Source organism: Haliotis rubra, unplaced genomic scaffold (assembly GCF_003918875.1).
Source record: "Haliotis rubra isolate DU_JTF1 unplaced genomic scaffold, ASM391887v1 Scf618, whole genome shotgun sequence".
Taxonomy (NCBI): Eukaryota; Metazoa; Mollusca; class Gastropoda; order Lepetellida; family Haliotidae; genus Haliotis; species Haliotis rubra.
The window spans coordinates 61,721-88,597 of record NW_025767322.1 but is presented as its reverse complement, the minus strand read 5'-3'; the positions used below and the strand labels follow the sequence as shown (position 1 = coordinate 88,597).

General features: G+C 42.7%; 2 protein-coding genes across 3 annotated transcripts in view; both read right to left on the bottom strand.

Moving 5' to 3' along the window:
* LOC124256091 (polyadenylate-binding protein 4-like) overlaps positions 1-15,143 on the bottom strand; it is a gene marked incomplete at its 5' end in the record, with an annotated part of 27,066 nt that extends 11,923 nt beyond the window's left edge. Inside the window, 6 exon segments of the mRNA XM_046690022.1 lie at positions 98-421; positions 672-746; positions 1,035-1,194; positions 14,058-14,173; positions 14,959-15,110; positions 15,113-15,143. Coding sequence (XP_046545978.1) covers positions 98-421; positions 672-746; positions 1,035-1,194; positions 14,058-14,173; positions 14,959-15,110; positions 15,113-15,143 — 858 coding nt within the window.
* LOC124256102 lies at positions 15,103-26,877 on the bottom strand. 2 transcript variants are annotated; one of them, XM_046690043.1, is made up of 6 exons: positions 26,519-26,877; positions 24,405-24,638; positions 23,946-24,096; positions 22,546-22,589; positions 16,384-16,407; positions 15,119-15,148 (listed from the first exon to the last, which is right to left on the bottom strand). In XM_046690043.1, exons 1-6 carry the CDS (start codon positions 26,794-26,796, stop codon positions 15,145-15,147), a joined length of 735 nt encoding a protein of 244 aa, XP_046545999.1. In that variant the 5' UTR covers positions 26,797-26,877; the 3' UTR covers positions 15,119-15,144. The 2 variants fall into 2 exon arrangements, with proteins under 2 accessions (XP_046546000.1, XP_046545999.1); XM_046690044.1 differs by lacking the exon at positions 16,384-16,407 and having other exon boundaries at positions 15,103-15,148.

Below are 26,877 nucleotides of genomic sequence, written 5' to 3'. Positions count from 1 at the left end.
AGGCAAGTGATCACAGAAATCTCTCATGGCAACTGTGCCATATGGATACACTTGTCTGATGTTCAATATTGCCCAGTATTAAGGAGGTGAACAGCTATTTGGGTAAAGCTACACACCAGGGTGTCTGGGCATGATACAATATCAACCATTTATGAAATCTTCCACAAAACAAAAGTTTACTTACTCTAGCACTGGTGATGGTTCCAAACTGTGAGAACTCCTTCCTAAGTCTCTCGTCATCAACCACATCATCCAGATTTTTTACATACAGATTCACACCTTGGTATCGGTTGATCCTCTCCATTTTGATCTTCTCAAACTTGTCCTTCAGTTCAGCTTGACTTTCTGCTTTCTTTTGTGCACTCCCAGCATACAACACCTTCCCCCCTCCAAGCTCCATGCCGTTCAAGTTGTCTACGGCCTAACAGACAATCATTACTTTATTATATAAAGACAGATTTAACTCTTCAGCCAACTTAAGTAAAAGGGGTAGTATGGGTTTTTTTCACTAACATGTGTAACAATGATTAGAATGTGATCCAAAAGCTTGACAATATAAAAAAACACCCCCAAAAAACACATTTGGCTTAATATTGCATAAACACAGGTAGTGTTAATGTGACACGCCCACAAGAGCCAATTAGATCAAGATCAACTAAAGCAATACACACCTTCTCAGCTGCCTCAGGTTCTTCATAGCTAACAAAACCAAACCCTCTAGACTTGCCAATTTCATCAGTCATAACCTGCAAACAAACATTCAATTCAGTCAAATACGGATTCCCAAAGGTTAAACGCACACCTGTTTATGTCAAGTAACTTCAATAAGCGGATGCAGAATATCCTTCACACAGTAGGAAATAGGTTATAATTAGTGATCATTTACCATGCGAGGCAAAATGTTGCTTGAGCTATTTCAAACATTACAGACAAAAGTTTGCCTATTCATTATGAACTTCGGTGAATTTATCGTCAGGTGACTTGTAACATATCAAATGTTGAGATTAACCAAGCGTTTTTGTAAAAGGTCATACCTTGGCACTTATGATCTTGCCAAATGGATCAAACAATTCCCTAATCTTGTCATCATATAACTCATCTCTCAAGTTCTTGATGTAAACATTGTTGAAGCGTTTCATCTTGTCACCAAGGAGGGCGATTTGCTCTTTTCTAGGGATGAACTTGCCAACATACCTGTTACAAAGAGTGAGAAAGTAAGGAAAGCTGCTAAAATGCATTTGCGTACAAAATGTACTACATTATACATGTAAAATTGTAGTTCATGCACAAGAACCTTTCTTTAGAAAGCACTTGTTTGAATTCTCAGTTTAAAACCATGACTCTAGCATTTCCAGGTGACATAAAATACCCCTAACCAACATTTCTGGAAAGAAACAAGTATCTTCACATTCCATTTAGAGTCACTTTGAAACCTGTAACTAGCATGCAGAAATGTCAGACCATGCCTAAAAGACTAGTTTCATGTATGCAAAACCAGAACTGATTTAATTCATAGAACTAAACGTTTCAAGGCTTTGAATGGCATTCATATGCAAATGAGGGAACATATGGACATGAACTTCTGTAATGAGGAACAACGTTTCAGAGTATGTCCTTAATCCTCCACCTGATGAAGTAATGAGGTAATGTACTCTGAAATGTTCATCATATTACAAAGCTGATGTCCATCAATTCCCCTTCAATTCAATGAGATTAAAAAGCAACCAGACTGAAATCTCCTGGTGCATAATAATTGGTTAACCCCATAGGATCTTCCACAAAGTATAAACAGACATGTAATCATGGGCAAGAGAAAACCTGTGTTAGGATTTATTGTGACTAACATTGCACATCATTATTAGATACCACCATGGCCACTATATGCAACTGAATGCACTCATGTTCCTCAGTATCAAAGATGTCATCTGACAACTAAACAGTTAAGGATTGGTGACTTTTGGGTCAGCAACACAATGCAAACATCTTTGGTATCAACCGAAGTGACGAGCATGGCATGGAATCAATACCATACGGCTGAATCAGCTTCCCAGGAACATGCAGGTGGTCAACACTGTTCCAAAACAGTAAAACCATTCTCTCTTAACTGCAGAGACATTACTTCACCCTACTCAAAAGTGACCTTGTGAACACTTGAGACATTAAAATGTCTGCTTGATGTGTAATCGTCGCAACGCCGTCTGTCACATTGGGGAAGCATTCGCAAACGACTTATGACCTCACAGGCAGATACATTGTGATTGGGCTGAAGATGTCAGTTTGACAGAAATTATCTGCACCACTGAGCAGCCTTCAACAATTTCTCTGAAGCTTCGAACTTTCAGTCTTGGTCAGATACTCATTTTCACGGATGCTCCGACTGCTTCTTGGCCACACATTTGTTGGCATTGTGTAACATGCGGGACATTTTCCTTCTTTAAACATGTTTTCAAGCAATATCATCTTTGGCTACCTTAAAGGTCACATGCAACCAAAAAATCAAACATAATTAAAACACAATTATCACTTATTCATGACATATAATATACATTGCTGGTTATGAAAAAACATATAAACAAAATTATAAGCGTACAATCGCAAATCAAAAGTGCAATATTGTGTACTTGGGTTTACTTCCCAAGAAACGAAGCAGCCGGGATACCGAACCCAGTCAGAGCAGGTGGGTGTGCACTCAAGTGTAACAGCTGGTTCATTTGCAGATGTCCTCACGGCTCATTGTGTATATATAGAGATGTTGGGTTTTGTAAATACATGCTCATTTTTTGTGTATAACATTTTGCAATCAACAGACATCATAACATTGTCATGTGTTCAAGTATCACACCTGCCTGTCTGTGTAATTACATAATGTGACAGAGACCGAACTCGGGCCATAAATCAATGCATTTTGTTTATGGTGTATAGCCTGATAGGTGTTAAGTTCAAATTGCATGTGGTCAGTGATCGCAGTTGTGTATTGAATATTGTCATTAGCAGACAGGCAGGCAGACACACAGGTGTCAATAAAACAAGGCATTGAGTTTTGTCTGTGACAACAACATATCTATATCACAGTTAGAAATTCTGTCAACACTAAATAATGACATTGCTTTTAAGTATGGAACTGAGAAAGTGTCTCGGTAAGAAGAACGTGTGGTGAAATAGACAAATGAAATTATATAAACAGTTAATTTACTGTCATAACATATAAAAAGCTCGCGCCAGTGAGATATCAACAAAACATTAGCAAAATAGCTCACACCAAAGCCTTCACCGAGTATTCACCGGACAACCCGCTTCCAAGTTGCACGAACCTATTTCACTGCGCACATGCAGTTGAACCAAGATTTCGCGCGTTTTCTTTCATTGCGTTATTTTTCAACTTTATAAGTTGAATTTGCACTTTTGATGATTTGTTTGGGTAAGTCCATACCGAAAGGTATCAGAATCTGCAAAGTTGTGTTTTACGTTGCATGTGACCTTTAACAGATGTACACAATTTGATGCAGTTATGATTCCTAACATACAGTTGCATATGTCAGGAAAATGTAATTTTCTGATTAAAATTGATATTTTATACTTATCCTGACTCATGCTTAATTGCTTGTCTTCTTCTTCTTGTGAACTATAGTGGAACACTTGAATCCCCTTTTGAAGCTCCCTTGAAAAAAGTGGACGTAAAATCACTTACCCCAGTAGTCTCCCTTTACCCCATCTTTTGGCACGAAAAGTTGGTCACATGATCGGCCATGCTTGTCACTCTCTCCGTATGTTCGAGCCCGACACTTGGATTTGCAGGGAAATCCAGAGTGCCATGAGCGGAGGTTGGGAGGGTTAACCTCATGAGTCAGGATAAGTTAGAATATCAATTTTAATCAGAAAATTACATATTTTTCCTTATCCTGACAAGTTTAATTGCTTGTAGAATCCGACAGAAACGGTGGTGGGTCAAGCCACTCTGGATTCTCTGCTGATTTATGTCCTTATACCCCCTTGGGTACTTCTAATGGCATTTGTCCTTTCTTCCAGCTTCTTCTGATGAATGTGGGGGACCACAGCTTGTCAGATTTATCCTGGAATATCTTCTCCTGACATTCTGTGTGGATTTATGCAACTCCATCTCTTGATGCTTGCATCAAGTGGAGAAGTGACCCTACTTCGTGTACAAGTAAGTCCTTACAAGTACAGGGTCCATCACTCATGCTAGCCTGTCCTAGACGTGCGCATGGAATTTAAAACCGTAACTCTGTTGTGTCACGATGCATGTCAAATTTTGTTCTTCCGAAGTCTAGAGCATGAATTTCTGACATCCTTGCCGCTGTTGCTAGGGCTACGAGGAACAGGGTTTTATGAGTTAATTTCTCATATGATGTCCTTTCTAGTGGTTCGTAATCTTCACTGGTAAAATGCTGTAACACCACATTGAGATCCCAAGCGGGCTCCTTGAATTTCCTTTGTTGGTCTTCCAACTTGAATGAGCGTAGTAGTGCCAGTATCTCTGGTACTTTGATCAGTTTTATACCCGATTCCATCGTGATAACTGTGCTCAAGGCCGCTAGGTATGTAGAGAGTGTAGATCCCTTCAATCGTTTTGTCTGTCTAAGATGACAAAGATATTCCGCCACTTGAGGATGTGTTGCTTCCATCGCAGTGAAGCCTTTATTCCGTGCATATTTCTCAAAACTTTGTCACTTGTCATCATACAAGTTACGGGTTGATCTACGTAAGGCTAAAGTTACTGCTTTGGCCGCTCTGGTGGAATATCCTCTTTTCTTCAAGCAAGTCGTGATACGCTCCATGCATGTAGCTGAAACATTGTTGGATTTCAGTGTGCTTGCTTGGTGTGTGGATGAATCAGTAGATTTAGCTACTTAGAAGTTGTAGGATTGGCTTTCCTAGATCTTGTATAAGGTTGGGAAACCGCACTCTCGCTGGCCAATAGGGCGTGACCATAATCAGTTGTAACTTGTTTGTCACCTTGATTCCCTGTTATACCTTCAGTATTAACGCTGGAGGAGGGAACGCGTAAGCGTTTAGTCCTACCCAAGATATGCTTAGAGCATCTGTTGCCCATGCTTGTGGATCTGGAAACGGAGAGACGAATGTTGGTAGCTGTTTGTTGAACTTGGTTGCAAACAAGTGTACCAGTGGGGATCCTACTGTCTGAATGATGTCTCTGAACACCTCTGGATATAACATCCACTCCGTCGGTAATGGATTCATTGGACGGGATAGGGCATCTGCTGCCACATTTCTGGCTTCGGGAATGCGCGATGCTTTTATGTCGATGTTCAGGTTGTCTTCTATGCTGAATAGATGAAAGCTGAGGTCTAACATATTATTTGATCTTTTTGACCCTTGTTTGTTGATGAAGAACGCCACTGTGGAGTTGTCCGTATGGATCATCAGTTGTGCGTTCCTTAGTATGCTGGACCAGTGTAGTAAGGCGTTTATTACTGCTTCCATCTTGAGCATGTTGTTGTGCAGACTCTGCTCCTGATTCGACCATTTCCCTGCTGCCACTTCGTTGTCAAGGTGAACTTCCCAGCCTTGAAGTGATGCATCTACGTAGAGATGAGTGTTGCACTCCAGCTCTGATAAGTAGGATCCTCCACAAATATTCGACTTCCTAGTCCACCATAGAAAATATGGTTTCAATCCGTCCGGTAGTCCTAAGGAGACCAGACGGTTGAGATGGGCGTTCACAAACACTTGTAGTGTGCACAATTGTAGACCTCCTCTGCGAGTCATGTCTTGTGCTGACGTGAGAAAACTGAGAAGGCTCTGCCAACTTCGTAGTGGTAACGGAGAGAGTAGTGCTTGAGATACCATGGTTTGTATCTAGACTCAACTATTCTTTGAGACGACAATGCGATTCTGCGGTGAGATGAACATCTTCCCAAAAATCTGCTCATATACTACGTTGTAGGTACCCTTGCCATGTCCGTAATGGCAGCGAGGCAAAATGTCCGGTTCTGGCATCATGACTTGGAAGTTTATTTCTTCAATCTTCCGATAATATGTCAAAAGGACTTGTCATCAGATTCACCACAAGTGCAGTGATGATGCATAATTCATCGTCTGTAGATGTACTGGAATTGCCATCGCTGTGAAGTCTAATTATAGTAGACTGGCTGCCTCGAGCAGAAATCGTCAAAAGTATGTTGCTGCAATTCGTCAGATTACCAATCTTCAAACTGCTGACAGGGAAGGTCCTTATGACCGTGAAGACAGTCGAATCACGCTGTACCCTGCTAACTGGACTGTAAATGGAGCCTTCCTCCCACAGCTATTTTAGAATAAAATTGATATTTTATACTTTTATCCTGACTCATGCTCTTTTGCTTGTCTTCTTCTTCTTGCTAACATAGTGGAAACACTTGTATCTCCTTAATTGAAGCTCCTTCAATGTAAAATCACTAATCAGTACTCACCACGAAGTTGCTCCCCTTGATCCCTTTTACGGGAAAGGTGTCGCCACCTCATACCTCGCGGCTTCACTCTCTCCTGATTTTATGAGCCCAACACTTGAATTTACAGGGAAATCCAAAGTGTTATGTGGGGAGGATGGAGGGAGTTGATTCATGAGTCAGGATAAGTATAAAATATCAATTTTATTCTAAAAATTACATATTTTCCCTTATCCTGACTCATGCTCTTTTGCTTGTAGAATCCTACGGAACGGAGGAGGGAGTAACAGAATACTTTGGATTTATAATTAGTGATTTTGTATAAATATAACTGTAATAACTGGTATGGGAACTTCATGAAGGCATAGACTTAGGATATTTCCTGTATATAACCATAGGTTTTATAATGCCATAATTGTGTATTACATTGATATATATTGAAAAAACCCCATTACATAAATTATATATACATAAGAGACTCTGATAGAGTCGCTGCACAACTAAATATAATGTCCATATATACTTAGGGGTGAAAGACCTAAGCTGAATATATATACATAGCTCTAGAACTCCTCAGAGTTATAAGCTAACTAAATTATGTATATAATACATATTAACTTTGTGATTGTAATATTTTAACGCCTCTACGCAGGGACTGTCAGCTGTTGAGCTTTAGGACCAAAGGGCCGAAATGGTGAATGCCAGAGACATCTTCTGTGGTGATATCTCTCAAGTAGTGATTCGCAAACACCATGTTCGATTTCCAAAAGCATCCTTCCATAATAGTGTTCAATGAACAGTTACCGCAGGGCTTAGGGTGGAAGCCAGTGCCCTAATCTCATGCGGATTTGATGCTGTTGGTGGGTCCAAGCCTGCTGCCTTGTATGCCGGCATGACAGTCCTTATCCAAATAGATATGGTAGTACGCTGAGACTTCTGTTTGATTCGCTGGCTTATAAGGGATGAATAATCTTTGAGAAATCTTCGCTTTGTTTTGGATCGTCAGAGGTAAACTTTGAGAGCTCTGACTGGACACAGTGACAAGTCTTGTGTATCTTGTGATCCGAGAATGGAGGATAGCTGGTACATGGAATAACCTGTCTGGTTGACCTGGTAGTTGATTTTAGCGATGAAATCCCATCTTAACTCCGAGGTGCTTATGTTTTGATTGTCATCAAACTGTATCCTTTCGTAATCCAGAGCGTGAATTTCAGATATTCTTGCTGCCGTATAGAGATAGCAGAAATAGTGTTTTCTGTGAGAGAAATTCAAAGTTTGTCGATTCCAAGGGTTCATAAGCCTCACTTGTGAGGTGTTGTAACACTATATTCAGATCCCAAGCTGGGGCGGGAACTTCCGCTTTGGTCCTCCAATCGAAAGCACGTAGTAAGGCCAGTAACTCTGGAGATTTTGTCAGCTTGACACCCGCTCTCATAGTAATCACAGAGCTAAGCTGCAAGATATGTTGATATCGTCCGAACCTCTTAAATGTTTGTTTTGCCGCAGGTAACACAAATAGTCTGCCACTTGAGGATGTGAAGCATCCCTCGCTGTAAATCCTTTATTAGCTGCATAATTTTCAAACTGTGCCACTTGTCGCCGCATTGCCACGAAGTTGAGTGTCGTAAGGCAAGCGCGACCGCTTTTGCCGCCTGGCAGAATATCCTCTCTTGTTTAAACACATTTGTATACAGTCCATACGCGAAGTTGGTAAACTTCTGGGTTTCCGCGCACTTGTTTTGTGTGTGGATGTATTAACAGGTTTGAGCTTTGGGTAGCTCTAATACTGGTTGACCGATTTCTTGAATTAGACTGGGAAACCATACTCTGGCTGGCCAGTAGGGCGCCACCAAAGTGAGTTGTAGACTCTGTGTTTGTTTGATTTTCTGTAATACTAGAGGTATTATTGCTGGCGGCGGAAACGCTGCACGCTGAGGAGGCCTTCCCAAGATATACTTAGAGCCGTCCGCTTCCCAAGCTTGTGGATCTGGGATTGGTGACACGTAATGTCGGTAACTGATTGTTGAATCTTGTGGCTTAATAGATCTATTAGCGGCGCTAACGGGCTTGATTATCTGAGCAAATATTTCCGTATTGAGCATCCACTCTGTCGGTGATGGTAGATGAGGCCGAGATAGCCGGCCTGCTAGTACATTCTTGGCTCGGAATGTGAACTGCTCTGATCTGTAGATTTAGATCGTGGGTTAGATCGAATAGTTGAAAGCTTAGATTCAAAAGGTTCAGTGATCTCGCTTGAGCCTTGCTTGTTTACGTGAACGCCACTGTAGAATTGTCTGTATGAATCATCAGGTGCGATTTTGTAGAAATGTGCTCCAATGTAGAATGGCGCTGATTACAGCTTTCATCTCTAAGTTGTTTATGTGGAGTTTGCTTTCTTGTTGATTCCATATTCCCGATGTCGCTTTGGTTGGCTTAGATGAGCTCCCCAACCTTGAAGTGACGCCATCCACATATAGATGGGTTTTGAATTCTGCTCTGCTAAACAAATCCCTTCGCAGACATTCGATTTCTTTGTCCACCATAGTAGATGAGGTCTGAGATGTTTCGTAGACTGAATGGCTGTAAATCGTCGAGATGTGCATTGATGAAGACCTGTAAGGGACGTGAACTGTAACCTGCCTCTGACTGTCATGTCTTGGGCTGATGTGAGGAGACCTAGGAGGCTCTGCCATTGTCGGCGGGTAACGGAGAGCCGTGAGCTGGTGGAATGGTCTGTTGGATCTTGATCCAACGGTCTTCTGGTACGACGATACGGTTGAGATTTGTGATAAATCAAATGCCTAGGAACTGTAGGTCTTGTGACGGTACTAGGTCCGACTTGAGTAAGTTTACTAACCATCCTAGCTGTGTTAGTAGCTTTATGATGTAATTTAACTGTAGTTTGAGATGCTGTGGATCTTGATCTACTTGTATCCCGTCGTCGAGGTAAAACGCACTGCGTAGCCCTTGATGATGAAGATAGGTGATAATCGGTTTCGCTATCCTCGCGGAAAAGCCAGGGGCTGATGATATTCAATGGGGAGCACTTTCCACTGGTAATGTTGCCCGCCTAAGGTAAACCGTAGGTATTTCCTGGCTTTGGCGCGGTATCGGGATGTGCAGGTAAGCGCCCTGTAGATCGATACTGCCCATGTAGTCCATGGGGCTTAATCAACTGCCGTGAACTGAGGTAAATGTATCATGCGGAACTTCGTGGTTTGGCGAGATAGTTCTTGTTGAAAAAGCTCATGTTGTAGATGAGTCTGTATTTCTCCTTGGAGTTTTTCTTGGGAACTAGGAAAACTGGGGAGTAGAAACCTGGTTCTATGTTGTCTTGGTCTAGTACTTCTATGGCCTGCTTTATTAAGAGTGATGTAACAGCCTCTCTTAACTTCGGTAGTTGTTGTGCCTGTACGTCGAACTTGTGAGGGTTGACTGTCAGCGGAGGCTTGGCCTTTAGTGGGATACGAAATCCGTGACGAAGAATGTTGGAGACATAAGGGTCTTGTAATATTCCCCAGTTTTCCCAGTAAAGTTGGAGGCGTCCACCCACTTGAGATGGTTGTACTGGAACGGCTGGGGGTGGAAGACTCCAGTCGTTCCGAACCTGTCTTTCAGCGTTTATAGTTGCGGGAACCTCTGGGTGTCCTGCCTCTTCCTGAACCTCCTCTATAGTTGCCGAATGGGCTTACTTTAAAAGAATCTTTTCCTCTAGAGCTGGCTATCTTCCTGTCTCGTGCTCTCTGTAGGCCCGTGAATTTAGATCTTCCTGAGTATCTTTGAGAGGTCTGTCGGATGACACTGGCTAGTGTGTCCATCGATTTAATCATCAGGACTTCTCTGGAATCCTTAGTGACTTCCTTGGAAACTTTGTCTATTTCTCCATTAAAGATGGATGTTGAAGACCACGGGCTGTATACAGTGGGGCTGTAAAGTTCTCACCCCAGTTACAGGAAGCGAGGAGGCCTTGACGACGAGCTAAGGTCAGTGCTGCTGAAATAGATGTAAGATGATCTGTTAGGAACTGCTGGTCTTTCTTTGCATAAGTAAGGCAGAATAAATCATTCTATCATCCTCAGAAGTCGTGATCACGAAAATCTGGTGATAAGAGTCTCATTGATCGCTCTAGATCTATTTAAACCAAAACATATACGCCCTCGGCCATGGTTTCTATCTGGACTAACTTGGCATCATCAATCTTGTAATTTTGTACTTTGACATCGCTGATCAACTTATAGTTCTCATCGATGTCCTGAGCTTTGAAGAAGGGGTCCATGTTATGCGGGAGAACTTCTTGGCATGAAAGTTTGGTAGATGTGGTGTCTGAACTTTCGTGGCTTTGTGGAATGCTGCATCTAGATTCTGTGGAACTGCTGCAATCGGGTCGATCGGGTGGTAGTGTGATAGCATCTGCATCGCCTTCTTTCATCAGATATGTCTGCTTCACATTGCCATTTTTAGATGGTGATGAGAGATCTAGGTTATTGACCATCCAATACCGTATCTCAGCATCGGAGAAAATAACTCCTCCATCATCCTCTATACCATCATCATTGATGAGAGGTTGGTGCTGTTCTGGACTCGCGCGTTTCTGTCTCTACGTCCGGCGATGCTTGTGCAGCTCTGTATGGTGATCTGTAAGGTGATCTACGCGGTGATGAACGAAGAGGCGATCGCCTAGGTGATCTACGCCTATGGGTTGATCTTCTCGGTGACCTGTGAGGAGAACGCTGATAGCTTCACTGAAGCTCTTGTGTAGTCCCTCGATGTCCTTCTAGATGATGAAGATCTGATTCAGCTGGCCTTCGCTAATGCCTTCGCCAAGCTTCCTCTGCGTCCGTCCGGGGATTTACGATAAGACCTTCGCTGGCTTTCGTGATGTCTGATGGTCCGAGTCCACATCTTGGGATGAAGATGACGAGGGTGAAGATCTATCCCGCCGCTGAGGCCTTCGCTGGGCTGTACATCTAGGTCCTTCGTGGAGGTGGTCCGCGGCCTTCCTTCGCTGAAGGTGACATCGCCTTGGCTGCTACGCTGACGGGGGTGCCTCTGGGGTGCTGTTCACGCTTGGAGCCTTCGCTGGCTGGCTCGGTCCTTGCTTCTGCAGTCTATATCGGTCTTCCATCATCGCCATAATTTGCTGCATCAGGTCATCAGGGATGGTCTGCGCGACGATGTTGTCTGCGCCTTCTCTGCGGTGTTAATGATGGGGTCCACAGCAATAACGCCTGACATCGGTGTAGAGGCATCAGGCTGCATGAAGATCTCTGCTGAAGTCACTGTCGCTGACACCGGGCCGCTTCTTGTGCCGTATGTCGGGATGATAATCGGCTGGTCATCGAGAGGCCCCTTTCTTCGGCTGGAACGATCTCGCTGAGAAAGTTCTCGCTGTCTTCGTGACTTCCCTTTGATGTCGACGCTGCCCTGGGGTACGGTCTGCGCTGAGAAGACGCCGAGGCCCTCTTTGACTTTATCTGCGATGACGGATGTCTGGGGAGGCCGGACGCTTCTTAGAGGTGACGGACTGCGCCCCACGCCCCTCTTCCGATGGGGTCTCTAGCAGAACACCAGACGGTAGGGGGTCGATCGCCAGCAGCTGACTAGATGGAGTATCTGGAGTATCAGCCATATTTAGCCCTTGTTTGCGCGGACTCTATCTGCAGCACGCCTTAAGACGCAAAGATAGTATTTATTAAATGCAGAATTAGATAAATTAATGCAATAACTGCAACGTGAATCAAACGCACACGGCGAGAACAACTAGGGCATATTACATGGATCTGAGGCAGAAAACGTAATCTACAAATAGTACAGATTTTCATCAACGTAATACTAGCTGAACAATCACGAATACACGGAATAAACAGTAGAAATACGATAAATAATCAATACAAATTGCTGAAGGATACTAGCTATACCTCTATAGTACACTATAGGAGGTAAAAACTAAGAAAAATCAAAGGATATGTTGTGTAAGGAGACACAGGCGCCTCACATCCTGCTCACTGGGCTAAGAAGGAGAGAGTGAAGCACGAGGTAGAGGGTGGCTTACACCTTTCCCGCCAAAAGGGATCAAAGGGGAGCAACTCGTGGTGAGTACTGATTAGTGATTTTACATTGAAGGAGCTTCAATAAGGAAGGAGATACAAGTGTTTCCACTATGTTCTTGCAAGAAGAAGAAGACAAGCAAAAGAGCATGAGTCAGCTCCAATCCATTAGCCATAAGGAAAAATAATTAAGTTCTGCATAAAGATGCCCGGGTTGAAGGTCTGCGCTGATAACGTGTGCTGTTGTACAGATGACGCCGCATCTGACAGTGCTGAGGTGTCATCTAAGGACTGCCTGTCCTCTCTGGTATCTGCAGTCTGCGTAGATAGGACGTCTGATTACGTTGATATAGTTGCAGACGTCAGTGCAAAAGAAGATCTCGTCTTCTTCCTCACCGGTACTTCATGGATGAGGATCGGCTGCTCATCGTAAACGTCTGCTTCGTCCGATTGGTTGATATCAGCGGCGAAGGACCTCGACTTCTTCGCTGCCCCCACTGACGACTTGACTGTAGACTTGTCTGAAGACGGCTTAGTCTTCACAGCAGACGACGTCCTAGTCTTCTTGGACTGCGACGAGGATTGTTGAGTCGATAAAGATCTTTCCCTAAGGCCGGAAACCTCATTCCTCTGCTCTGAAGACGCCACCGGCAGCTCACTGGAATGATGTACCTCGACAGACAACAACCCACGGTTATTAACGCATTCACCCTGTTGAGACATGACTTGTAATTGCCGCCTCAACTTGTCCTTGGCACGTCTATGAATAGAATATAAATAATTACAAAATTCAATTTGAGATAAATGCTGACAAAGTTTACAGCGGAGGCTGGAAGAACATACAGAAGTGCAGTTAGGACATAAAGAATGCGGATCAGCAGCTGACAACCGAAACCTGCAAGAAATGCAAGTCTTCATGAAATGTAAACATGTTGTCAACAACGTGAAAAACAGACAAATTTAGAATAAATTGCAAACCATATTGCTGGTAAATCCTTGCTAAAGCCCTTATACAGCCTAATTTAGTATAAAAGCCGTATAGGGGACCCAGGCGCTCTCACAACCGTCCACTAGGGCGAGGAAGGAGAGAGTGACAAGCATGTCTGATCATGTGACCAACTTTTCGCGCCAAAAGATGGGGGGAAAGGGAGACTACTGGGGTGAGTGATTTTACATCCACTTTTTATAAGGGAGCTTGGAAAGAGGATTCAAGTGTTCCACTATAGTTCGCAAGAAGAAGAAGACAAGCAATTAAGCATGAGTCAGGATAAGGAAAAATGTAACAGACTGTCAAGGTACACCAAGGATTTGATAATGGCCAAAAATACCTAAAAACGGAACATTCCTTTAAACAGAAAACCATAGGACTGGGTGACCTTGTCTAACAAGCCATTCGATAATTTGACACTGAGTGGAAAATACAACCAGATTAACCTGCATAAGCATTTCTCAAGGATGGTTGTCCCTAGAGATGTCCAATGTTGCAAGTACTATCCATAAAGAGGATTGCATTCACCTCACTATTTCATGAAACTTTTGCAACAAAAGCCGGCCATGACACATTTTCCTGTGTTAAGACAGTTTATGTTTAAGACAAACTTACACTTTCTTGCCATTGAGCAACATGCCATTAAATTTCTCAATGGCCTGTCTGGCTGCTTCTTCAGTCTCAAAATAGACAAAGCCATAACCCTTGGAGCCATTTTCATCGGAAGCTATCTGCAAAAGCAAAATTTGGGGCCCTTACTTAAAATCTACAGACTAAAGGAATGTCAGTATTAATGACTATAAAGAATTGTTGGAAATCAGATAATTGTACTTTTTAGACTTACAATTGAGCTTACTACACAAAATAAACTTGACAATAGCCTTGGGCTAGTGGTTAAGTCAGGCTTGCACCGATCGAAATCAAATGTAGATTAGTTGTGTGCATCAGGTGTGAAACAATACACCAAGGCCACTATATAAAAATATTATGACAAAGGACCCGCTAGGACAATGCGATATAGACAGTCATGTCATATCTCGAAGAAAAAGGAGAAAGAGTTCCTTCCGTTCACCCAACCCTAAACCTTACTCTAAACCTAACCCTAACTTTTTAGTCACTTTATGAGTTCTCCAGTAATTGTTATGTTAAGTTTTGTTAATAATTTCATATTTTCATAAATATAAATATTTATTTGGGATGGGGGAACGGGAGGAGCTCTTACCGAAAAAGATAGCAGTAGAAGCATGTACATAATGGCTATTTCTTGTAGTAAATTCAAAACACTGATTATAATTCATTTTGCATTAAGTCCACAAACAATAAGCACACTAAGCATATCACCTTGTATAATAGAGGAAAAACTTATTTCATTAAAACTCAATACACCAGTGTATCTTTCACAACTGTCTACCAAAATACCAATAATCTACCAAAAATTATATTCAATTCAATTCCTTGTCAATTGCCACTACCCAAAAATCCAATGTCAAGATCAACATAATCTTGTCTAACATACCTTACAAGACAGGATGTTCCCAAAAGCTGAGAAAGTATCGTATAGAGCCTTGTTGTCAAGGCTCTTGTCCAAATCCTTGATGAACACATTGCCCACACCAGACTTTCTCAAGGAAGGGTCACTTCGAGACATTATTCTGATTGGTCTACCTTGATAGTATCAAAGTTCATCGTGTCCAAAGCCCTTTCAGCTGTAAATACATAGAAAATACTTGAAGAACATGAACATGGTAAAAAAAATGACTAGACTACAAAAAGCTTGTATTCATTGTTGGTATAATGCAACATAACTGATTTTTTAATGGGTACATTCAAATAATAGCTGAGAATGATATTACAGGAGAAATGCACAACATTTCATCTAAATATGAATGGCAACACTACAGCTAAAAACACCAAGTGCATGGATGTAAATTTATGGGAGTAATTACGAAAACAAGTTAATGTCAAATCCTTGATTAACAAGGAAACACAGCTTGAGGTAGTGCAGCATATAACTAGACGACTTTGCACTATACCAAGGTGTGCTCGACGATGTAGGCCTTGGCTGGAATACGAGTTTATTCATATGAACTAAACTTGAGGTTGATAGCTCTAATTAATGTATCGCCACCTGTCAATCAAACAAATGACCTGACCAATGAGAAACGTCAAATTATTCAATCCGTATCGCGCTGCTGTCAGCTGACAGCTGACCACCATTTTGTCTGACATCAGCGGTCTGGCGGACTTTTCAAAAATAAATCGACGTTTACAGTCAACTTTTTGATCATGGTGAAAAGGTGTAGCTGGGGTACCTACAACTCAGACACGCTGTACCCGGAATGACTTGCTGGTGGTATCACCTTTATTCCATTTCCCACGCCTGCCAGAAATTTTGACAAATGTCAACGATGGATACATTTGTGTGGTCGCCCCAAGTATCAACTGAACATGGACATACTTCGTGACCACAGCCGAGGAAAACATTTCTTCGTATGTACAAAGGTATGGAAACTAAAATTTAATAACATCTTAACCAATGTTGAAGTTAATGTAAAGTTAGAAATCTTTGACTTGGTAGACTTTCAATGCCTTTTAGTTGTTATATAACCAGCTTACACCGATTTTCACTGATTTAATTATTGATATTTCACCGCGTGGTATGTCAAGGACAGACGATGTCTGTGTTTGAGCATACGATTTCAGATACATCCATGTTGTTTTTCGTCGTTTCTATCGACTAATAAATGCGAGCTTATTTACAGCACTTTGTTGATGGAAAACCCTCCAAGACATTTCCGGACCCTGCGTCTGCACATGAACAAAATGAAAATCCAAAGACAGTAAGACCACGACCCAAACCACGCTTGACATTTATGGGTGACAGAAAGAGGAAAGTTATTCTTGAAACACACAGGTAAAACATTGTTGCCTTTATACTTACTGCTCACAAAACACGAAGAAACCATTGAAACATAAAAATCAAACAAATCCTTGTTTATTCTGAGAGTATCACAGAAAGTTAGTAAAGGTAATGTCACACATTTTGATCCTTTGTAGTTACGAAAAGACAGAAGTATCACATGCATCACAAGATCACAATCATACTCAAGTTCTATTCATATAAGCATGATGAAGGGACTGATATCGCAGGTGCATATTGACATAAAAATCTAATTGCTCCAGACAAAACTGTTTCACGCAGGTCCCATAACATTGAGTGATAATACACAATAACTCTGAAGGATTCAAACTATTGATCACAATCCATCATGAATATTTCATCAACACTGACATTTGCTGTAACCACTGAGATCAGCCACGACAGTGGTTCTTTTAAATATGTTTAAATACAACATTAATTTACATGGACATTTGCTGTAACCACTGAAATCAGCCACGACAGTGGTTCTTTTATAAATATGTTTAAATACAACATTAATTTACATATTTATAGATGTTTTTTTATATGGCATGGCCAGACACAGCCATTAATCCCCTATCCAGAGATTGCTAATATTTCATACAGAAAAGATGACTTCTCAAATATAGAGATAATGTATGAATCAGATGGTAATATCCACATACAACTAGTCCATTCATACTTGTCATTTCCAGTAATCTGTGATGTGGGGCAGGTCCGGTGGGTTCTATCGCGTGAGATAGGATAAGTATATAAATATACAATTTATTATCAAATTTACAAATTTTTAAACTTATCCTATCTCACGGTATGCATAATCCCACGGTTGGTAGGCGGGTCGCAGATTACCCCGTTACTACTACCACCAGGAAAAACGCATAACCCAAGGAGGCCAGGAGAAAGCACCAACTCCCGATATGCAAACTCCAAACTTGAGATGGGTTTCTTCAGGTAACCCCTTGGCTTACACAGCACAAAAACTCTAGGGAGTGGGCGCTCCCGAATTAATGTGGTTTTCAGCCACAACTTTTGACAAGCAAAAGGACGCAGTTTGGGAAGTAGACCCCGCCGCCCCGCGATTTATCAGGTGACCCCAGTGAATTAAAGTCGAGGACCTTAATCTGGCCAGTCCCTGCTTCGAAACTACCCCCCACAGACACACGCTGGAAGGCGGTGAAAGAGGGAATAGCCCGGTTGCTCAACTAGTTTAACGTTCAGTACCAATCTCCCTAACTTACCAAAGGTGAGAAAGGACTTAGGAGCAGAACGCTTCGAAAACCACACAGGTAATCTGAATCAACACTTCACTGAAGAGTAGAGGTCAGTAAGTGGAATGTCGACCATCTCTGCATGTAGTACAGGACTTGCCTCATAGTCTTCTCGACATGGATGACGCAAGAGCTCGGGTCTCATGAGGCTTGGCCGTTGCTGGTGGAGGTAGGTCAGCAAAGGTGTAGGCACGCAGGATTGTAGTTTTCATCCAAAAAGGTAGTACGGGAGACTTCCGGGTGGAGGCAGTAGATATAGGGATAAACAGTCTCTTATGTAGTCTTCGACGATCCTGCGAGGCAGCTAGATAAATCCTCAATGCTCGAACTGGGCATAAGGAAAGATCTTCAGTGTCTTCTGGGCCCAAGATAGTAGACAATGGTGGGATCGTGATTTGCGATCCGGCTGTCCTGGTACCTGATTTTTGGCAAGGAAATCCCACCACAAACCAAGGACAACTCTCGCATGTCTAGACCTTCCAAACCATACCCGAGAAACATCAAGAGCATGCAACTCAGATATATGGGCAGCTGCAGCCAAGGCCAAGAGAAAAGATATTAAATGAGACATGTTCGAAATCTTCTCCTCCAGAGGTTCATATTCAGCTGACGCGAGATGAGCAAGTACAACGGAGATATCCGAAGCTGGATCCGGAACTTCCAGGATTGGTCAGCCAATTTGAAAGACCTAGGAGAGACTGGAGTTCATGGACAGTGGAAATCTTCACACCCAAGGCCGTTGCAATAACCATGTTAAGAGCAGCCAGGTAGGTAGACAGTGTAGAACCTCTGAGTTCCCTGGAGGCTCAGAGATGCTGAAGATAATCTGCCACCATCTGCGGGAATGCCGTAGTGGGGGATGAGATGCCCTTCTTCCTGCAGTATGCTTAAAACTTTCCCACTTGTCCTCGTAGAGTGACCTTGTAGAAGTATGATGCGCTGTTGTAATGGCAGTAGCAACCCGCTTCAAATAACCTTTAGCCGTTAAGGATTGATGTAGATGCGCCAAATGCAGATGTAGCGTCAACAGGGACCAATGTAGTTGGTGGGAGTGCGGATGAACCAGTAGATCGGGTCGATCGGGAAGCGGTACGGGATCTGGTTAGGCTAGGTCTTGAAGATTTACGAACCAACTTCTGGCCGGTCAGTAGGGCGCGACCATAGTAGAGTCAACCTCCGTGTTGCTCACAGTTCCCTAGAATGCGAGGAAAAAGGGCCACTGGCGGAAACGCGTAAGCATTCAGGTCTTCCCACGGGATGGCTAGAGCCTCGAGGTCCCAAGCCAAAAGTCTGATATTGGTGACACAAACCAAAGCAGCTGATACTTGAACCTCGTGGCGAAGAGGTCTACTGTCGGAGAAGTCATTGGAAGGCAGAAGGTTTGAAACACCTGAGGATGTAATTTCCATTCCGTTGGAGAAGGACGACTCAGTCGGGACAGGGCATCTACGATGACATTCTTCACCCCCGGAAAGTGGTTGGCTCGTACCATGATGTTGAGAAAGTCCACCAGATCCAAGAACTGTTGAGTCCACTGTAGAAGCTGTGGAGACCCCGTTGACCCCATTCTGTTGATATGCCAAACCACTGCTGCGTTGTCCGATCTGACCATGAGGGAAGTTGCTCATAGGTCATCGTTCCAGTGACTGATTGCCAAAATCACCGCCCCTGAACTCCAGAACCTTGATGCGACAGGCGCGATCCATGATAGACCAAGCCCTGCCACTTGTTGACTTTGATGCCTTGTGTTAGCAGTAGCCTCAGCGTACGGCATGAGGCGCCAGTATCCTCCTCTGTTAATCAGTCATCAAGACCTGCGACTACTCCAGCTCTACCTTTAGAGCAGGTTCATCGTTCAATGACATCGTCTCTATCTTAGGATGGTACGTCCTAATCGGATGGTAGCATGGATGTTGTTGACACACCTTAACTACTCGTCAGGATTGCCGATAACCTCCGTATACAGCGTAGTACTTCGTTGGGAGATTTATTATCCATTTTGATATGAAGCCAGGTAATTTTGGTTCCATCACGTTCCCACCTCGACCGTGTATCACTCAATTGGCAACGTCTCTGGATTTTGGTAACTTGAGGAAGATTAAGTCCCCCTTCCAGTGGATGATAATGTCACGTTGTTGGGAACTAAACAGAAAGCCTTGACGTAAGATCCAGTGCATTGAATCCATGAGCTGATCTGAGTGGACCCAGCGCCGAAGTCAACACCTGGCAGTTAGCGCTGAAACCTGAGGAAGCGTTGTACCATGAGTCAATACAGAAGCCAGCGAACTATGAGGCAGCACCGAACCGGGAACACCATGAGTAAGCGCTGAGCCTGGAGCACCATGAGTGAGCGTCGAAGCAGGAATCCCAGGAGTAAGCGTTGAACCGGTAATACTGTAGGTAAGCGCTGAACCAGGAAGACTGTGAGCGAACGCTGAACTAAAAGCACAGTGATGAAGCACCGAACCGGGAACACCGGGAGCAAGCGCCGAACCAAAGTCAATATGAGTAAGCGCCGAACCGGGAGTCCAGGAGGAAACCCCAAGCCAGTAACACTGGGAGGAAGCCCTGAACCAGGAACACTGGGAGGAAGCGCCAAGCCGGGAGTAAGCGCCAAACCAGGAACACTGGGAGAAGCGCCGAACCAGGAACACTGGGAGAAGCGCCGAACAAGGAACACTGGGAGGAAGCGCTGAACCGGGAGTAAGCGTCGAACCGGAACCAAACAAGAGCGCCGAACTGGAAGTAAACGGCGATCTGACCAAACATATTGGATCCATGACAATCAGCGCTCTGATCGTAGATACCTGTCCTGATGTAAGCGTCGCGTCAAAAGTAATCGGCGCACTGGTAGAAAATCGCCGAACTGGAAGTAAGCAGCACTCTGAGCAAACACGTGGAATCAGTGACAAACGGCGCTCTAAAGGTAGGTAACTCCTGATGTAAGCGTCGAACTGGAAGTAAACGTCACTTGTGATGTAATGTTAGGAATCACAATAGGCGCCGCATGAGTAGTCCCCATCTCCGACACGTAAAGGCGCTGAGGAACATTCACCACCAAAGACGGCCGGGATGAATACCAGACGTAGATAATACAACAACTCATGGTGCAGAAGAATCTTCTAGAGTAATGAGGCTATAAGAATGCGGACAGAAGAGTTGACGCAGATTTTCACTGAGGTAGGAATCAGACGCCTCTCTAAGAAATCTTCATTAGGAGACTTCGACTTCGAACGTCATACTGCAGATATCAAACGGCGATCTAACTTAGGACGTTTACTACTCAGACCCTCAGACCCTCAGATGGATTCCGACAATCTCTGTCAAACTTGCGTCTACAAGCTACCCGGCGATATTCGGAAAACACATCGTCGTCAAGGTTTGCACACAAAGTGCAACGTCTAGACCATTCACACCGGCCTAAACAGTCAACACATAGGTTATGTGGGTCTGCGGCCGAGAAATTACTGTTGCAGTTATCACAATGTTTGCGTTTATTAGAACCATAACGACTCGATTTTCCCATTGTAGAAACACAATCAAACTCTCTTATAGACAAACACACGTCCACACAACGTGGCGACAAGAAAGAGAATGACAGGTAGAGGTGGTCATGTGATCATTTGGGCGAGCGCTCTGGTGGATGATTGACAAGCATTGATGTCGGGGTGAGGGCAGAGGTCAGGGCGGGTCAGAGGCCAGGTAGATTTGACTCAACTTACCTGACAGCACGTTTCCCACATGGTCGTAGAAGAGAGAGATGGTGCATACCGTGAGATAGGATAAGTTTAAAAATTTACATGTGAAACAACAACAGTCATATGATGTCAACTGTGGGCACTTAACAAGTGAAGCCAAAAGTTATTTATCGCTGAATTGTAATAGCAATAAACACATATATTAGAAAAGTTAATCCAGGCATAAATAGTCCTGATAGGTAATCAAGAAGTTATAGGAAATCAACAAAGATGGTAACCATTTAAAGGCTGAAATACATTTAAAGTTCAGGTATAAGATAATTTGGTCTTCATCTTCTTTTTCAGATGTAATCATGGTACTGGTATTTCTGATACACCAAATCATATGGATATGGAACATCCAGAGCCTACAACCATGCAGCAGGAATCTGATATTCTTGTCCAACAAAGTGACACCATGGGTAATTTTTTATGACGTTTGTTTCCTTGCAAAGTATGGTTTGAAGTGATTGACAAATGTTTGTGACAGAGTTTCAAGCATAGTCCTCAAGGTATTCCTATCTGGATATATCTGTTCAATGTTAAAGTCTTGTCTGGTGTAGGTTACAAAGTCACAAAATGGTGCCCCAGTTACAAGTAGTTGGCCCTGTACCTGATACCAATGCCTATCACCTCTCTTCAAGTTGTAATATTTTCCTTCTTTTTTCAAAAAGAAACCAGTCATACGGGAGGCTTCATTAATGGTAAAGTCCCTTACAGCATAAGGACACTTAATTTCCACAATACAAGAAACAGAAGTGTCACACACTATAGCATCAGGGGTGGCTCCTATAAATGGAATAGATGGGTTTACAACAAAGCCAATGTCATGAAGATGATTTTGAGTTTTTTTCATGTACATTTGTTTAGCTATTTTCTCATTAGAATTCCCATAAGTTGTTGGATTGGAGGAAATTTTCTTTTTGTCAAAGGTGTTTCTGATAAATGTGTCATTGATTTGTTTTTTGCGAGTCATAAGCAGACCAAAGTTTGAAGCAGTAATTCGCCCTTTCCTCGATTTGTACCACAAATCAGACTTGCTTTGAGATCTTGTATTTTTTTCTAAATTCTGGGACTCGTCAACTGAAAGTTCTAAATCTTTCCACTAATGTTTTAAAGTTGCAAATGAATCCAGTTCGGGTAAGTTGTCATCTTTGGGAAATGTGACATCTCCGCACCTGTCCTCCATCTTTGGAACCACTATTGGTCTGATTAGGGGTGCCTGTAAAGAGAAGAAGTCTGTTTATTCACACTTAGTTTTATACAGTGTAATATGTTACAGAGGTAATAAGGCTGTTTTTATTGCTTAAATCTCAAATTGAAACAAGTATGTTGTGGGTGCTATGTGTTCATTCTTAACTTATTTTTTTGTGTGCAAAGCATTTTTTAAACATTACAAGAAGTCAGATTGATAATAGGTAAGTCTGTTTCAGGCCTAATAATGAGTTTGGTGCCCTAAACTAGCCAGATCATTTCTTCTCTGTAGAATGTATTATTGCTTGAAACAGTTGTAATTGCCAGGTCCTCTGCCACTGGATATGCTGGCTCTACAGAGAACAAGCAACTTAAAGAAGATATGGCCAAACTGATCCTAGAAAAGGAGGAGCTCATGTGTGCCCAGCAGATCAACACCAAAATTAGTGCTAAAAATGTTAAGCATGATGTGTATTCTTTTTGTAAAAATATAGAGAAAAACGATTACAAGTATTACACAGGATTTCCCTATGAACAGTTTCAGAAAAGATATAAATTTGTTGTCCCTGGCAATGCTGAAGATGAACCTTTTCAATTTACCAGAACAGTTAGCAGTTTGAAGTGTATGGGTCTTGAAGACCAGTTTTTGCTTGTTCTGATCAAACTTAGACAGAATTTTGATTTTAAACATCTCTCAAAGTTGTTTCTGATATCACCCCAAGATTGCAGTACTGCGTTTTCAAATTGGATGAATTACTTGTATTACAGGTTTGGATCTGTGTCAATTTTGCCTCACCGTGATGGTTTGCAGCAACATATGCCTTCAAAATTTCGCCAGGAATTTCCAAACACTTTAAGTATCATCGATGGAACAGAAATAAAAATTCAGACCCTCTTCACTGACAAGGCAAAGTCACACATACTCAGATTACAAATCAAGTACTACCCTGAAAGGTCTCATTGGTGTGGATCCAAGAGGTTCAATTACATTCATATCAATGCTGTTTTCTGGGGCGATATCAGACAAAGAATTAACTGAAAAAAGTAGTTATCTGTCCCTCCTCAGAGAAATGGTTAAGTGTGGGAAACTTAAAGAGATGGTTTGATGGCAGACAAGGGCTTTAACATAGAAAATAAGGGCCACTGGATTACACCTCAACATTCCCCCTTTTGCACCAGGTAAAGGTCAGATGCATGTGTCTGATGTGGCAGAAACAGTGAAAATTGCAACACAGAGAGTGGTGGTTGAAAATGCCATTGGAAGGGTAAAAAATTCAAAACTGTTGGTAAAAAATTGCATTTAAGTTTGTTTTCCTCAGTAAATCAAATTTGGTTTGTGTGCTGTTTTATGCCATATTTAATTCTCAAGATAAAGATTACTTACTTGATGTCCAAGAGTTGATCCAACAACCTGAGGACCTATTGGTGTGTGAACTGTCTGACTGGTGCTGGTACATGTATCTGTCAGGTATGAAATAGGGAATCCCTTCATACTGTGCAGCAGAGACATGTCAGACTCCTGTATTTGAACTTTCCTGCAAGTACAAAAAGTATTAGTCACAAATATTGTATTTGTGTATGTTAAAAACGTGCAATGGGAATGAATATTTTGTACGTGCTCTTGTTCCTTGTTCACTTAACTGAACTGTAATATTTATGCAAACAACTGCTCAATAGTCATCTAATATTGCTTTCTAAACTGTGATGAGTATTTTCTACCTTGGAAATATCTGATGATCATGGAGTAAAAATGTCATATAGATAATGCTTGCATTATGAGACATCATTTTCATAAAACAAGTTCAGAATCTGAAATAAAACTTTAAGTATATAATAACATCACCTGTTGTCATTGAATGTGGCCATCACAGGTCTCCTTGTCCTATTAAGATTTCCAGGCCTGGCAATAATTATCTGTGTCACTGCTTCAGATTCAATCTTTGGTCCCCTTGGTTTATCCCACTGCTGAGGCAGGCTAGTTGAAGAGGGCTGTGAAGGAATGGCTTGATAGCCTGATATCTTCCAGCCTTCCAGTATCGGGACAAGTGCCAGTACATGGGAACACTTTCCACTTGCACTGAAGAGAATAATGTGAATAAATTTGTTACAGAACTGTGATTGACAGCAGGAATATATACTGAGTCAAAAAAGAAACTTCACAAAATGTAATTTGAAAAAGAATGAATAATTTTTCTCTGATGATACATCTATGTATCCGAAATGGGATCCCTTTCTTTTGACTCTAGAAAAACGTTAGCAAAACCCACTCAAACCCATCTATTCGTCGTGCATCCATTCGACGTTAGTGCCAAATCAGGTTTTGCACGTGCAGTCGATCACGTGATCTTCGCATCGAAGTTTTCTTCATATGCACGTGTTTGCATTGGCCTCAAGAATTGAAAAAACACTTTTAAACCACAGTTCTAACGGTACTTGAAATGCCACGATTGTCTAATGTGCAACGTGAACGTGCCGTTGGCATGTTGCAAGCGGGAAGATCAGTTATTGACGTCGCAAGAGCAATGGGATGCAGTCGTCGTACTGTGTATGACTTGTGAGGTTGTCTGCAACAAACTGGCACCACTTCTGATCGCCTAAGGTCGGTCGCCCACGTGTGACGTCCACGAGCAGAAGACCGTCAAATCGTCCCTACGCCACCTACGTGACAGATTTCTGCCGGCTACACGAACCAGGGCTGAGATGTTTAGAGGTCGACTGTCCTCACAGACCATTTGAAATCGGTTATGGCTGCCAATCTCCATTCTCGACGCCCATATCGTGGGCCAATATTGACGCCGCTTCATCAACGCCAACGCCTGCTGTGGGCCCAACGCCACCTCCAATGGACCCAGAGAGACTGGAATCGAAGTCGCCTTTAGCGATGAATCCAGGTTTACCCTCAGATTCGCGGGACGGCAGGCATAGAGTCTGGAGACGACGCCGGAACGGTATGCCCAATGTTGTGTACAGGAAGTCGACAGATTCGGGGTGGAAGTTGCATGGTGTGGGGTGCTTTCTGTGGGAACAACCGTTCCCGACTTTTGGTCATCCGCGGAAACCTCACAGCTGCTGCTTACGCGACCAGGTGCTCACCCCTGAACTCGTTCCTTTCATGGCGCTCATGGCCCAGGTCTACAGTTCCAGCATGATAATGCTCGGGCCGCGATACCGCGATGTTGACACAAAATTTCCTTCAAAACGCTGGAATCAACGTCATGGACTGGCCATCGAGGTCCCCTGACCTTAATCCAATAGAGCACGCTTTGGGATGCACTTGGGAGAAGGCTTCGTGGTCTTAGGAACCAACCTCAGAATTTGCAGGAACTTGGCGCTGCCTTGCAAGAGCAATGGCGCAGAATCCCCAACCACGTGTTCACAAGCATCAGGCAGTCGATGAGGAGACGGTGTTTGGCAGTGGTGAATGCGCGGGGCGGCCATACACGATATTGAACTGAGAAATTTCGCATTTTTATTCTTGTGACTTGACATTCGGTATTCCCATGTTTTGGAACGGCGGTGTAGCCTAATGGAACTGATTATGGCACTGTCAGTGTATCGAGTACATCACACAGATCTCAGCAATGAAATAATAACAATTTAACCATCTTACCATCTCGTGTTCTTTTATAGTGCCCTGAAGAAAGAATGTGAAGTTTCTTTTTTGACTCAGTATATAATATAATTGAGAAGAAAATACATTTACATGGTTTTATTCCCGCAATGCCTAATAACAGATATTGCATTTACCTCTTACATTTATTACAGATCTGTTTCTTACACGATGATAGAAATTTAACGTAATTATATGGGATAACATTGGTTTCATTGTCAACAACTGAAACGGACGGCACACAGACGTGTAATTGATTTGATATCTATATATGCCGCTTATAAAACCCCAACAGATTTATGCCATAAATTGGAAAGGCACCCGAAGTTATTACGTGTACTACTCACCCACATTTGCAGCTACAATGGGCGTCAGTGAACGATTTGTGAATTCTGTCAAGGGACAAGTTGATTACATGAGGAGCTTCGGTTTTCCGTTGACTTCTATAAATCCTCCCGCAAATTGACATGATATTATCACAACATGAATGGAAAGTAACGGAATAAAGGTATGAGGCCGAACTAAAAGCCACTCCACGTTGTTTTTGCCGCAAAGGAGGTTCATAAGGCAAATATTTCGGGCCAATATCATCGGGAATGTCTCTAAACGTTATCACGACTGCCATTTTGACAGTTGGTTTTGACAGCTATGTTGTTGGACCTTTTGAGAGTTATCTCCCTTTCTTTTGGGGGCGTGGTTAACTCTC